At 43.8% G+C, this 16,013-nt stretch overlaps 1 protein-coding gene across 2 annotated transcripts in view; it reads left to right on the forward strand.

Annotated features, from left to right (window-relative positions):
* ramp1 (receptor activity modifying protein 1) overlaps positions 1 to 16,013 on the forward strand; it is a 41,756-nt gene that overhangs the window by 14,229 nt on the left and 11,514 nt on the right. For both annotated transcript variants that reach the window (XM_035408348.1, XM_035408347.1), the window contains one exon: positions 6,693 to 6,831. In XM_035408348.1, coding sequence (XP_035264239.1) covers positions 6,713 to 6,831 — 119 coding nt within the window. In that variant the 5' untranslated portion in view covers positions 6,693 to 6,712. The remainder of the gene's footprint in view (positions 1 to 6,692; positions 6,832 to 16,013) is intronic.

Consider the following 16,013-nt stretch of genomic DNA (forward strand, 5'->3'; position numbering starts at 1 on the left):
GTTATTTCTTTAGAGCAAAGTACGTGGCCCCATGTACTGTAAGTCATGTTTTGTCATTTGCAGGCCTTCATGTCTTTCCTGTAGTGTTTTTTAAGGAGCACTATCTCCCAGTTTGCCATTTAAAAGTTGGCACACAGGAAGTGCGTGGCGGTGTAAATGGGCCTTAGACATACCGTAGTGGGGAAAAAAAAGACGTCAAGGTGGCATTTTGGACAGAAGTGACCTTTCTGTCTGGCAGAAATGCTCCATTTACTGTTGTCAGTGAGGTTGTTCGCCAGGAGGTAGAAATGCGGTCAAATGGGCGTGAGCCCCAGCAAATTTGACAGAGTAACAGACAAAGCATTGCATTCTGGGTGGAGATGCGCTTTATGGTGTATAGGGCATGTGCGATTGTGCCTGAGTGAAGGGGAAACAGACCGGTGAGAACTCGCTAACTGCGGCCAGTGAATGCCCGCCATCAATAAAAGAATAAATGGGGGCCTCTCAGCGTTGAGGGTGAAGGGGGGTTTTAGTTTTCTCCCTAACCTAAAGGTCACAGGTTTAATTCCTGGGTAGGATGCTGCCGTTGTACCCTTGAGCAAGCTAATTGAATTTATAAATGGATGCAATATAAATGTAAAAGTTGTGTAAGTTGCATCTGCTAAATGCCTGTAATGTAATGTAATGTGATGTAGCACAAACACGGCACAATCCTATCAACCCCAAATGTGGGGTTTGTGGGTTTGTACAGACTTTCTTAATGCTGAGGAGTTCAATATGAGTTTACTGTGAAGGACTGCATAGGTTTGAAGCTCGGTATTCAAAACCCTGTCATGCTGATGTCTGTAAGCTGACTTATGTGCTTTTTGTGCAACTGTAGAAGTAATCTGACCTATGCCCAAAGCGCTCAGTTCACCGTATTAATTTAAAAAAAGAGAAGGAAACTCAGTTTTTTTGGCTGTTCCTCATTAAGAACTGTACTGGCTGCTAATTAGACAGGAGTGACAGGATCGCAGGTCGTCCTCCTGATAGCCTGTGCAGCTGTCTGATTCTCAGCTATTCCCACGGCCCTCGTGCTTCCTGTGAGAGACCCACACGCTTATAATGAAGTGAAAAAAAAAAAAAAAAGGCTTCGTCAGGCTCCTGTGAGCCCCAACGGGCTTTCTGATTGGCCTGTCACTGCGCCTTGTACCGCGTGAGCTCACGCGCACATTCATGCAGTCCTGCTGTATCAGTGGCCTTGCAGATGATTAATCATGCACCTTGCACACGCGCATTTCTAACTGCTGTTCTGTAATGCTTTAACAGCAGCACAAATAAGTCTGCATTTATTCTCGCATGATTCTTTGTGTATAACCCTACCTCTCCTCAGCTAGCTAGCTGGCTGGTTAGCTGACATAGCACAAGAACCTGACCTTAAATCACGTGTCTTAGAGCTGGGCTAAAACAATACTGCCGTTCAGCATTACTCTTATTGCTGAAGCCTGGCTCTGATTAAAACCCTTTAAGGTGTGAGGTCACAAATATGTGATAGGAATGCTCTGGACTGAACATTCTAATGCTGATGTCACAATCGCTACTGGTGATTGAAAGCAAGCAAGAGTTCTAGAACGCTGACTTAAAAAATTTTGTGGGGAAAAAAACATTCCAAAAAACCTTCTCTTCAAAGGGGTAATTTGGCCGTGTTGGATCCCTGACTAATGACTGAGCTGCACACCAGCTGGTACGTGAGAGGGAGACCCTCTGTGAACCCCAAATTTGGGGTTATCAGGCGGCTTTCCGTGGCCCCCCTGCTCTGAACCAGCCTTGCATTCCCAACGCAATTAACTTTTTTGGGTCGAGACGAGCCAGTGATTGAGTGCACGTTCCGCAGTAATCCTACCCGTGACAGGATGCTAGAAACCTCTCATTTTCCAGCCTTAATATCGGGCCAATCTACGGACGTCATCAGTGGACCGATCAGCAGAGAACTCTGGGTTCTGAGGGCCTGTCTCGCCTCAGTAATTAGGGACTTTTAAAAAAACTCCCTGTCATCTCCTGAGTAAACATCTAGGCAGAGGATGGCTCATTAACACACACAAACACACACGCATGCATGCGCGCACACACACACACACGCACACACACGCACACACTGGCAGAAGCCATTCTTCAAAGAATTTCTCATCTGACGGGAAATTTATATGGGTACACCACTCTTCTCTTTGTTTTCCTTCACACTGATGCATTAAATCGTGTCTCCCCTCAGTAACAGGAAGTGTGTTCAGAATCTGTTCTTCCACCGTCTCTTCATTATAACCACCTGAAAGAAGTGCACCCGAATTTCACAGTTTGTGCTTTCCTGCTGCCGACGGTGTAAGCATTGCCCGCGCGCTGAAAATAACGTTTAAAGAGAACATTTCTGCAGAAAAAAAACCTTTTGTCCACATCCTGACCATTTTCATCCTTGCTTCCTACTTTGAATTCTTTGTTTTAAAACCTGACAATAAATAGTAGCCTGTGAATGTTATTCAGTTATTCATCTCTCCCGGAGATATATAACTCTTCCCCTTGACACCTACGGAAGCAAAACCAGCGAATGTGTTATGCGTCTCAGAAAGCCAAATTGTTTGTGCTCTGCTTTGAAACAAGCCATTTATTCCTGTCTTCATCTGAAGAATGAGCAGGAGCACTTATCCTCACTGCTTGTTTTCCGAGGAGTAGATTGCCAGTGTTCTCCACAAACTTTCTCAACAGCCTCCTCAGTCACTATCAGTGAGCTGTGTTGCAAGAGGGTCGATCCAGATCCATCAGGGATATCGCCACACAGCTCCGCACCCCTTTCCACCAGCGCAAACTCCCATTTCAGTAGAAATGTAAACAGGCAGGCAGCAGAGTACCCCGTATCCTTCGCCGATGCGAAACAAAATTTTCAATCACCGCCGAAATCATTTCAATCATTCGCCGAAACTGGCTTGCATCTCTTTTGGATACGCGAGCGGCTTTGAGGGGCCGCACCTGAAGGAGAGAGAAGGGGGACGATGTTTTACGTCGGCAGTGAGACTTTCGCTGTTTTTTTTTTTTTTTTTTTAAATGTGCTCCGAAACCTTTGAGCTGTGGCTTTCTTGGCTTTGCCGCGGGCAGGCTTCTTCCGCACACACACGCGAGCAGGAGCAAAAATAAACATGGCTACCAGGGAGACGGCAGAGAAACTGCGGAGGAGCGATCTTCATCCCCGGGCCCTGTTTCACAAAGCGGGATTACTGAGTTAGCTGGATAACTGCGCTGAGTAAAACCCTGTTTCACAAAGCAGGATTACTGAGTTAGCTGGATAACTGTGCTGAGTAAAGACCTGTTTCACAAAGCAGGATTATTGAGTTAGCTGGATAACTGCGCTGAGTAAAACCCGGAACAGCTCATTTTACTTCAGTCCGTGTTTCAGATGTGGGAGGGTTCTGGGTTTTATTCAGTGCAGTTATCCAGCTAACTCAGTAATCCTGCTTAGTGATACAGGGCCCTGCTGGGGGTATTTTACAAAGCTGGATTACTGAGTTAGCTGAATACCTGCACCGAGGATGCAAGCAAGAACTGAGGAGACAAGGAACGGCCAAAATAAGCGATTGTGATGAGCCCCACAAACAGCAGAGGAGAGAATTGGGACGATGTAAATAACCAGGAAATGGTGACAACAAAGAATTACATCACTGAATCCAGAAAGAGCAGAGATGAGCCCTTTGCGGCTCTGTGGTGACAGGGCAGTTCGGGGATTTCACTGATCTTTTTTTTTATAGAGGAATTGGGAATCACTGCTCATTCTGATAACGGCAGAATGTAAACCCGCGAGAACGTGGAAGCGCTGAGAAGCACTCATGTTTCCTTTTTCTTTTTTTTACGACCAAACTAAGCCTTCTGTTCGAATTACTGTTAATATCGCATTCTAACCGATCCTCTTAGGACTCGGTGGGTAGCTCTGGTGATTTTTGTAAAGAACGAGGAAGATGCAGAACAGTCGAAGAAATTCAGAGGCACGTGTATGTTAAAGGAAAAATCATTGAATAGACTCGTAGTGAAACGCAACGCTGTTTGCGTTGTGGGAACAACGGCAGCACTCATACCTTTGATTGTTACAGTATTCCTGCATGCCTGCCACACAGCCCGTCTTAAGGATTTCTGAATTATTCCACGTCTCTATTGGTTACCAGAAGTCTGAGCTTCTTCAGGAGACTGTCACTGATATGTCGGGTTGGAAAAAAGCCTCCTTGATCACATTTCCTCTCGTCTCCAAAGGCTTTGCTTTCTCCCGTCTCCCAGTTAAATTTCTTTTTTTTCTTTTCTTTCAGTAGGTTTTATTGGCTTGACAGACATATTTTTACATGCATATTACAGCTATGACTTATAAAAAAACGCTTCAGGATTTCACAAAAATAAAATACGAAAAGGACACTATATAACAAATCATTTGCAATGGTGAAAAGAAATAAATGTAAAATGATTTTTTTTTTTAAACTATATGGAATCAGTGGGTAATGTCAGACAAGATAAAATAGAGATACAATGATAACAGAAAGAATACTAATTAAGAAGACATCGAAGGTCTTATTGAAGTTCTCTGTGCGTGTGTCACTCACTGTTCCCAAGACCGTGACAAGCCGTGACAAACTGAACTGTCAGAGCTGTGATCTCTCTCTCTATCTCTCTCTCTCAAATTCAAATTCAAATTCAAAATGCTTTATTGGCATGAAATACAGTTGCACTTATTGCCAAAGCGTACACACAGAAACAGGAATAGGAAACAAACAACATGAATTACAAACAACATTGTGGTAACGACAACAATGCAATTAACAGTGTGGTAATGGCCACAGGGAGTAGGCTCTCTCGCTCTCTCTCTCTCTCTCTCTCTCTCTCTCTCTCTCTCTTTCTCTCTCTCTCTGTCAGTATGTTAGTGGGATCCATTCGTGCGCCATTTCCTGACTGAGTGATACTTCTCAATTTTTCATGTCGGCGAGCTGGAAAGTTCCCATTGTAGTAGCAGGTCAGCGACACAACGGAGCCGGGAAGGGGCTGAGGACCGGTGATGTTGGTGACCGAGTACCCCCGCACACTATTAAGTTTAGAAGCCGTGCGCTTGACTGGAAAGAAACAGAGCTCAGAACAGTAGAGCAAAAAGGATGACTTGAGAGGCACAGAAGGAGACTTGGGGGTGACGGAGATTCCCCCACAACCCGCTCGTGAATCATAGCCTACTGTCAGACAGCATGCGTCACTGAGCATGCCCACGTCAGACGCTCTTAACAGTCAGTCAGCCTGACTGTTCCTTCATTAACCCATTAATGTGAGGTCACAAGTGGTGTGATTAGAGCGTTCTTTACTGAACATTCTAATGCTGATGTAACAATCGCTGCTGGCAGTTGTAAGAAATTGAATTTCTAGAACACTGATTTGGAATTTTGAAGAGAAAAAAAACAAATTCCAAAAAGACATACTCTTCAAAGGGTTAAGGCAGTATTTGCACAGTGAGGTCCAGGAAGATAAAGTGCTTGTTGTGTGTCTAGGCACCACCCAGAAAAACACAAGGCAGATGGTTATTTTGTACAAACTATGTCTTTGTTGGCTGTTGTAGCACCGATGTTCTTGTAGCACCATCCATGTGCATCTTGGCCAACATAGTCTCCATTGTACCTGAGGATAATAGCTATAGAGATATTGTTCTGGTACAAAATGCCTCCTACACCTTTCCATATTCACATTCCAATGTGTTAAAATCCATTTGGCTCACTTGAGATTGGCCCAGTTTAACTGCTTACATCAGCACTCATCAGGACCTATGCGTGGATGACTACAGAGCTGTGTGAGCTTGTCCCATAGAGCTCCATGTATTCTCATGTAAATCAGTCAAGGCAGAAGCTAAATATATTTCATTTAAAGGCCCTGTTTGCAAATGGATTGGTACCAATTTTGCATGGCCTGATTTTCTCAGGGTGGAAAAAAAGTGCCCCTTTGACCAAGTGGCAGAAGTGTTCGGCTGTGTTGGGGTTTGCTGTTAAATGTGCGTACAAATAACATCCCCAGGGCTTGGAGCTGGAGAGCTCCCTTTAAAAAAAAGGCATCGGAGGCATTTCGCAGCAGAGGATTCTGGGACTGTACACTCGATATCCCAGTGGTGGACAAGCCTCTACAGGACAACCAGCTCGCTCACAAATCAATCTGCTGTAGTCCAGATCATTCTGCTCCAGGAGGATGGCTTATTGCTGTTCAGGGTTCTGAGCTGCATTATCTGCTTTGTGTCGTAAAAAAAAAGACAGCATATGCAGTGTTTTTAAAGAAGTCCTCCTTGGCTGAGTATTAAAGGTGCTTATCTGTGATAGCAGAGTAGGTCTGGTCTGGATAGCGTTGGTCTGACAGCCCAAGCGTGGCACGAGATCCAACCCCCGGCTTAACTGTCTCTGTGATCCCAAGTCCGCCCGGGCCAACCTCTGCCAATTGTTATCGTTATCTTTTCTGGAAATGCAGACCACTGGATACTCCTTAGAATGCTGCAGTAATCCTGTAGGATTTATCCGATATGGCGTGCGCTAAAATGATACGTAGCATAGCAGTGTTTTGGCAGTAGCAACACTTTGAATAAAACCTAAATAACACTGGGAATAATGCAATCTACTGTACAATCATATTTTTCTTGTTTTTCCTTCCCCCCCCCCCCCCCCCCCCTCTGTCTCTCTCTCTCTCTCTAGTATATTACATTGTCTCAGCCATGGCCTGCGATGGTGTCTACTATGAGAAGGCCATCAAGGAATTCTGCCTGACCAAATTTAAGTTTGACATGGAGGAGCTGGACCAGGGCCTGTGGTGTAGCTGGGAGGACACAATAGAGTAAGTGCAGTTTTGGCTGAACCTTCATTAAAGGGGATTTAAGTCTTAAAATTGATTTTTTTTTTTATGAAGCTTATTTCCGCCAGTGAAATATAGTGTTGGGGCCTTTATAGAAAAGGATTTGGGACCTTCTTGTTTTAGAACACAACAGAGCAACTTTCATTAAAATGGGGAGTTTGTCAGTGTCAAACAATGCATTTAAAAAAGGATTTAAAGTGTTAAATTGGATTTTAAACAGCACGTGTTTGCGAAACTCTGATTTCTGCCAGTGAAATATAAAGTTTTTGGGCTATACGGAAAAGGCTTGGGCACATTTAGTTTTATGAGTAAGCCATGCATTTGCGGATATAAGGTATCATGTGGTGATGCACTCACAGTCATGGAAAATAACATGTATGTGTGTATATATTGACTTTTTGGCAGTCATAGTTTGCAATTAATAAATTAATTAATTAATTGACGAATGAAACAAAATTGTAAACAATATTTATCAAACCAATGCACACCATAAGTTATGGAAACATTGCTCAGAAATAAAAATGAGTGATTCTACAGGGTTCAGGATGTGTATGTGTAACCCAAATGTGATATCCTATCTAAAAAGGAAATTTCTCAGGAATTCTTTGCCTCATTTATATGCAGTCCACGCCGTGTCACTTTTTCATCTTCTCAGCCCCCACCCGTGTTTTAAAAATGAATCCCACGCATATTAAAAAAGCTCTTGGTATGAGGCCCAAAATGGATCCGGGCAAAGTGAGACCCTGGCCAGTTTCATCTGAACGTATGAGTTAAAAAGGAAACTGAGGATTTGCCCCAGAAATCCAATGAAATACAGCGTGTGGTTATACCTGAGAACACAACCTTGTACTTGTGCCTCAGATGTGAATTCTTTTTATTTTATTTATTTTATTTTTTTTTGGTCTTAGAAACACATTTTTCCTGCTTGGCTCTTTGTGGTCCCGCTCAGTGTGAGGAACGCTGCAGGCACTGGTACAGATGTTCTTTTTCCGAAGATGAGGTGCGGTATTCTGGAGCACACAAGATGGCTGAACGACTTTCCATCTGTCTCAACATAGTAATAGAAGTGGCATTCACAATGCCCTGTGATTCACATGTGGTTGCTCTAGCTGTCGAACTCAGTTTTTTTTTTTTCTTTTTTTTCCCCCCACAATTTCCCGACACTGTGTATTTCCTAGCGTCAGACTCTCCGCTGTGTCTCTCCCCTCATAAGGACAGCAGGTTATAAACGTCCGTGCACCTGTGTGTATTTGTACAGAAGAACGGGTTCCAAACGGCTCCTCCAGGTCTCTGTGGAGGAACCCTGTCCTAGCGCAAGGGTTCTTTGTCGAGCAAAACGGTTAAATTAGGGAGCTTTCACGCTTTCCACACCTACCATAGAGCGATCGCGTAAAGAACTAGAATGGGTTCCCCCATTGTGGAGACAAGCCTAATAGCCCCTTTTTGTCTGAGAGTGTACAGCTAGACCAAGGTGACATTTTATTTTGCTTTCACCAGCGGGGGAGAAAGAAAAAAAAATCGCTATTGTGCTTGACAGTGCGATTGTAACAGCCTCTAAACCAGACAATATTGTGCAATTCACTTCAATAGAAACCTTTACAAATTTCTGACAACTCGCATAGTGTGCGCAGTAAGTACAATAGAGGTATTAAAAGGTCCAGTACTTAATGATTAGAGGGAACTGGGAGGGGGAGAGATTCCTCTTGCAAACCGTGCCAGGTACCTGTCCCAATTCTGAGGGAGTTCTGTAAATCAGGCATGTGCCTGCAGTAAAGCACCTATGGCAGTAACGTTTATGGCAGCAGCATGGCTTTATCTATAATTCACTCCACCCAGACCATGGGGAAGCCCCAAAAATGATGTGCACACCGGGTACCTTGTGCAACTATAAAAGATTAAGTGGAGTCCGCACGCCACACACTGCATCTGTTATGATTTAGCTTTCTGACCGGCACCTGTTGAGATTTTGGTTGTGTGTGTATTTATTAACTTTTATTTTGTAATTTACTTTTACCTTGCAAAACTATTCCCCAACACAGATATACTGTATAGAGTAGAGTTTTTTTTTTTTTTTTTTAAATAAAAAAAGAGTTTTTATACACATAAAATTCTATTTTTTGGGGAATATGATAAAGGACACTGCCACAGCACCTTGTGTTGAGTGTTAATCACCCGGGCAACCATTTCCTGCAGGTACGAGATGTACCATAACGAGATGTTCTACAATGGAGATTATCATTAGTCATCATAAGTGTTGAATGTAATCTTGTAATATGCACGCTTCGTTAAAGAAACTACAAAACAGGAAAGACATTTTTATTACACTCATGTACATATTATTCTTAATCCTGGTCTTAATATTAAAGGCCATGCTGGATGGGGAAGGAGTGAAATGTCATTCTGCCACAAGACAAATAGTAATTATTAATAGAATCTATTTCAAAGAGTGATGAGATTTTATACAATGAAAAAAAAACCCCACAGGCAAGGCCATTCTGAAAAATGTTTTCAGAAATTCAGCCTTTTCAATGTTATGACACATCAATTTTCAGTTCTCAGTGGTTACCTTTAGGCTGACAGGATTAAAAACAGTTGATGAAACGAAATGCTTTTTTTTCCATCCAGCTTGTAAGGAAATTGATCTTTTGAAATGTGAGTCAGCTACATGTGTAAGTAATACTTGATTTCAGTTAATTTCTGAGTCTCTGGATGTGACACTTTGAGTGCTTTTTTCTCAATGTCAAGTCTCCTCAGTTTGTACATGTGCCATTTCAAAGTGCATTGCTTCTGAACAAACCAGACTGCGTTACATTACATTACAGGCATCCATTTATGGACGCTTTTATCCAGAGCGACTTACACAACTTTTTACATAGCATTTACATAAATGGTAAATGGACTGCATTTATATAGCGCTTTTATCCAAAGCGCTTTACAATTGATGCCTCTCATTCGCCAGAGCAGTTAGGGGTTAGGTGTCTTGCTCAAGGACACTTCGACATGCCCAGGGCGGGGTTTGAACTGGCAACCCTCCGACTGCCAGACAATCGGTCTTACCTCCTGAGCTATGTTGCCCCCCCTATGTTGCTATTGTTGCATCAATTTATACAGCAGGATATATACTGAAGCAATGCAGGTTAAGTACCTTGCTCAAGGGTGCAACGGTTGTGTCCTACCTGGGAACTGAACCTGTGACCTTTAGGAAAGTTTCGTATTTAGTCTAACTTAAGAAGGTTAGTTGTTGAAAACTGGCTTTATTAAAAGTGACTTGGGAAAGGTCATGTGATGTGTGAGGGAATGGTGTATTTTATATGGGTATCAGTTTTCTCAAAGCAGCTCCTCGTTCAGATGGTGATCCTGCTTCACGGTTGGCCGTGCTAAGGTTAGCCCATATTTTGTCATTTTCGTCGAAATTTGTCGTCAGAACTTACGATTGATGTAACCAGGTAAATTATACTCATTTGCGCTTTTCCTAGTCACGATGGATGCAGCAGTCATTAAGGCGTCACCCTGGAGTGAGAATTTCTGGCTAACGGGACCACCCAGCTGTGGCCTTGCACGCGTAGACCTCGTCTCTCCTTGCAGTCTCGTGAAGGTCGGACATTTTGAAGGCTCCTTTCCGTTGCTCGCGATTCAGCAGCGCTCAGGGCGAGCATATCCAAACAGAGCAGCCGAGAGCAAACAGAGAGTCGGCCGCGGAAGGTCCTGGCAGATCCTCCGGGGGGGGGGGGGGGGGGGGGGGGTGTTTCCACCGCGACGGAGACGCCGTGCGAGGGACTGTAAACTTTTATTCAGATCTGTTGAGCTCGCGAGCGGAGCGAGCGCGAGCGGAGCAGCCCGCTACCCGTCCTGCTCAGCCGGTTATTCGCCTCCTCCGGTTGCCGTAACGACCTCTTCCGAAAAAACGAAATCTTAATTAACGCCACGCCTCAGGCTGAGACGGTAAGACGATGGCACTTGGCCGTGTGTTTGTCTTCAGACCAGGGTGTTTGTCCTTCCCCAGCAGGGGTGACTCATAGTTTGTGCGCTAACTAGGAACAATATTGACTTGAATAGACAAGAGCGAGAAGCTGGTTCATTGTTATGATTCTGCAGCACAACAGATTATTCAGTAATTTAAAAAAGAATACGACAATAACATAAATAATCCCAATAACTGCGTGGGAATTATATTTATTTATTTATTTATTTATTTAGGATCCCCATTAGCAATACACAGTGTGCAGCTAATTCTCCTGGGGTCCAATGTATACGAGGGATAGGGATAGTAATCTATGGGGACATTACTCTACAGGGTTGGAGTCCTGATCTATGTGGTCACTTCTGGCACTACGATCTTTACTTCACTCTAGTGTGTTTCTTTTGCACCTCTGCGCCTTGAACTAATGCAATTGTTGTACGTCGCTCTGGATAAGAGCGTCTGCTAAATGCCTGTAATGTAATGTAATGTAATGTAATATTGCACTACCTTTTTATCTTGGTTACAGCAACCATTACATGACTTCAAAGACCTTATAAATCCTACCGTGTCAAACACATGAAAACGACCTATTTTCATGGTCTCCCTGTGGCCCACAGTCTCCCACAGTCTCTCCCACTAGCGTTTGACTTCGCGACGTGAAGCTGAGGCTGCAGCGCTACGGGGAACAGAGCCTGAGCTCGAGTGCATAATTAATAAGCATTATCCGAATAAAGGAGGAAAAGCATGCCGCGGTAACCGATCTCCCGTGAGTGCCCCCATTCTGGTGCTTGTTGTTGCTCCCCGGGCCTGAGCACCCATTCAGACATTCATCATCGGGACAACGAGCTTGAAGATGCGACTGGAGCACACTCCAGGAAGTATCCAAGCTTTTTCAGCCACCACCATCAACCCCTCCCCCGCCCTCGTGCTCTGCAGGGAAGTGCTCTGCTGGTTGTGAGGTCACAAACGTGCGATTAGAACATTCTTGACTGAACATTCCAATGGTGATGTAACAAGTCACCCCCTGGTGAACGAAAGCAGTGGAGTTCTAGAACACCTGGCTTAGAGTTCTGAAAAAAAAAAAAAAACTTTCCAAAAAAACACTACTCTTCAAAGGGTTAAATAAAGTTAATGAGCAGTTCAATTGAGTACTGCTCAAATCGGCAGGTGTTTTGCACCATGGTCATCCAAGTGTCTGGCTGTCACATCTGTGCGGAAGGGTTACTGATGAACTTAAAGGGGGGAGGGGAGGGGGAGGGGGTGAAGCAGATCCCTTTCACTCAGCCATGAAAGCATGGATTAAAATATTCATTCCCTCTTCCATGAAGTCACTCCCTCACCTGTTTAATAATGCACAGGGGTGCGAGGCGGTGCTAAATGGGGCGCCGCTGTGCCGGCCACGGTAACGCCAACGCCCGGCGGCTGCGTCGCATCTGCTGTCCCGCAGGCCCACGGGCTCTGAAACGCACCCGTTATTAATCAAGCATTATTTCGGCTATTTAATTAAATTATTCATTAAGCGGAGCGTTCGCTCCGGGACACCGGACTGGACGGGAAAGCGTTTATTTCTGTTCCCCGCTTCTCGGAGAACCCGAATTCGCTCGGGTTGACCGACGAGGCGGACGTAATCGCGACGCCGTGAAATAAATCATAAATCAGAAAAGCAGATGCTTTTTAGACTCTGACGTCAACGGCTTTGTTTACATTTCTGCTGGCAGCAATAAAGCCCCGTGACATTCTAGCATGCCCTCCAGGGACACAAACGTTTGGTGAAAACAGGCCAGAGCCCCCAGTTTAATATGGTCAGTTCCCCCCCCCCCGTTAGGATCCTGCCAGTTGGGTCAACAGCAACCCAACCACCGGCCAAGCCAAGTGTACGAAACCACTAAACCGCGAGCCATGGCGGTGCGCTGATGGGTGTCATTCGTTGCTTGTTATTGTTTAAATCGCATCGTTTTGGCAGCCGGAGTGTAAAATGTGTTTATGGACTGCGCTTTTCTAAAAAAACACGTCCCAAAGGGCGGTGTGGCCACTGGCCCAAAATCCACTCCGGGTTGGACATCTGCCCCGAATAAATCCCTTCTCGTCTCTCCTCTCCAGCCCCCTCTTTTTTGTTGTCCGCCGTATGTGTGTGAGAAAAGGACCGCCGTGCTCTGCTTCCTTTAAAAGGCTGTCGTGCTGATAACCTGGTGGGCTGCCGTTCGGAGGAAGTGTTTGTCCTAAGATGTCTCCCTTCACCTCTCCAGCTGGTCCGAAGCGTGTTCGGAGACAGCTGGCCTGGCGTCGGCCTGGACTTGTCAAAACAAGCCAATTTTGTTCCTCCGCCCCCCCCCCTCGCTCTTGCATCCGACGTAAATAAGTGCCGGAATACTTGTATACTTTTTCGCACAGCTGAGGTAGCTCACTAAAGGATATTTAGGGTATTGGGGGGCTTGCTGTTGTGGGGGAATATCCAGAGGAAGTTCAGCAGAAAGTTCAAGCTGCGGTCAGACGTTAATATTGAATACCCGCTGCGAGGTGAATGTCCCCTTTGTACCCTTTTAAGATGGGTTTGAGAAAACCAGGTGAGGCGCTCATGAGTCTCACTGCATTTTGCTTAAAACCAGCATTGAGAGGGAGGGAGAGAGAGAGAGAGAGAGAGCGAGAGAAGGTAAGAGAGGGAGAGGGTTAGAGAGAGAGGGGGAGAGGGAATGAGAGAGAGGGAGAGAGAATATGATTTATGTATATTCATGTGTTGCTAATTCTCAGTGCTTAAACACTGCTATATACATATTATTTTGTGACTCATTCCATATCGTTGAAAGGCTACATTTAATGATAGTATTTTAAACAGATTTAAGGAGTATTTAATGGTCTGTGGTCTTTGAGAAAAAAAATAATAATTGCAATAGTTTGGTCTGAGCAGGCTTGCGATGAAGGGAAATAAGAAAAGAAATAAAGACTTTTTTTACATAATGAAGTATATGCTTATATTTTGTTTGTCTGCTCATTGGTATGTAATTTGTATTTGTGAGTGGGTAATATATGTAAATATGTGGTTGAAATACTGTAGCATAGTTATTTTGTGTTGAATAAGATTCGGTTTTACATAATTTGTGTTCCATTTAGAAGGGAGGAGGGGGGAGAGGGTAGAAGAAGGAAAAATGCTCTGTCTCCCAGTCTCTGTGGTTAGAATGTGAGCACAGTTATTGTTATTAATTGCTACCCTAATATGAAGTATGAATTTTGTATTCATTCAAGATGAATACACTCAATGCACGACAATCATCAAAGGAAAGCAAACCATAAAGATAATATTTGCTTGGATTAACAGTAGTACTCGAATACCGAGAACCATAGCGATTGCTAAGTAATTATCAGGCATTTGGAAAGCAGTTAAGGATGTAGCTATATGTAGTTTATTGCTTCCAGGGACATATTGTACTTTCGTTTGTTTTCTTCGTGTAACAAAATAAATTATTCATAGCCTTAGATCATCCAACTAAATGGTGCATGAAAGAAGGCTAGAAGAAGCATTTCCATAAAACAAATAAATACTTTAAGAATGTATGACATAAATATATATTTAAAAAATGGAAGTAACCTTTAAATTAATTTGATAAACGCAACCTCATGAACAGTATGAGCCTGTTAAGTGAGAGTGACCAGATTTTAACAGAATATATCCTCTCAAAGATGCCTATCAACGATCAGCTACTGTGGTTATGACAGACATAAATGAACATGCCCAGCGGAGAAGCTGCAGAATCTGAGTCAGAATTGGAAGTGAACGCTGATGGAAAAGGACTGTGTGGACTCAGAGCAAACAAATAATATCGGACAGCGCTCTCTCTCTCTCTCTGAACCCGGGGAAATAATCTGTATATGAAGACAACCACCTCGAGAGAGAAAAAAAAAGAAAAGAAAAAAAGAACGTTTTTATGAGATTTTAAAGGAATTACAAACGTATTATGTGGAGGGCCCAGTCATTTAGATTTAGAGAAACGACTGCTAACTGAGGGCCGCTGGTGAACGCCAGGTGCAGCCAATAAGCAATAAGAACACAGAGACGATAGCAAGCTCATCGGGCATGCATATTCTCCAGGCAGGAGACCTATTTAAAGCACATTTTCTCTTTTCCAGGAAATGCAATCATTTGAAATCACTTGTTCCCTAATTGTGCTGGTAATATGCACTAGCCTTATGCCCAGAACACCTTCATTCTCTGGCAGTGCCCCAGTGCAGGCTGGGTAGTAGCAGATCCCTGATCCCCTGTGCAAGTTTGGGTTCTGATGTCAGGGTGGTCCTGGACAGCTGAGGGATGGGTGCTTGTATTATTTTAACATTTGTGCTTAACATTAATCAACGGTTAAAAGAAAGTGTTCGTTTTACGTCTACACAATCATTGTCAGCTGTGATCAAAGTGCCAAAGAAAACAAACGCTTGTCTAATCTAAGGGAAAATGTTTTATTCATTCGGGCCAGTTTTTGTGCAGAAGAGACCAGGGGCCTTTATCAGACAAAGCAGGATTACCGAGTTATAGCTGGATAACTGCACTGAGCAAAACCCGGAACCCTCCCAAATCTGGAACATGGACTGAAGTAAAAAAACAGTGTGTTCTGGATTTTACTCAGCACAGTTATCCAGCTAATGCTGTAATCCTATTTTGTGAAATGCCCCCCAGAGTCCTGTTATCACAAAGCAGGATGACTGAGCTAGCTGGATAACTGCACTGAGTAAAACCCGGAACAGCTCTTTTTACTTCAGTCCATGTTCCAGTTTTGGGAGGTTTTCGGGTTTTACTCAATGCAGTTATCCAGCTAACTCAGTCATCCTGCTACAGCAGTGGTGTCAAACTCGTGCCATGGAGGGCCGTGTTTATGCAGGTTTTCATTCCAACCAATTAATGCTGCCTTAATTGAGTCCAATTACTCATTCAGCCATATGCGTTTAACTAAATTGAAGCACAGAATATAAGAAAATTTTTATTTATGCGGGTCACCATAGACGTCGGGTCACCATTGTGCACAAACCTGCATCCCTAATTCAGCAAATAATTTAACTAATTATATAATCAAGATCTGAGGCTGGAATGAAAACCTGCATACACACGGCCCTCCATGGCACGAGTTTGACACCACTGTGCTACAGCATACAGGGGTTAAATAAGTAATGAAATTTTCCCGACAGGGGGCATCCCATTAAAAACGCGGATGTTGATGGA

Source organism: Anguilla anguilla, chromosome 3, assembly GCF_013347855.1.
Source record: "Anguilla anguilla isolate fAngAng1 chromosome 3, fAngAng1.pri, whole genome shotgun sequence".
Lineage (NCBI taxonomy): Eukaryota > Metazoa > Chordata > Actinopteri > Anguilliformes > Anguillidae > Anguilla > Anguilla anguilla.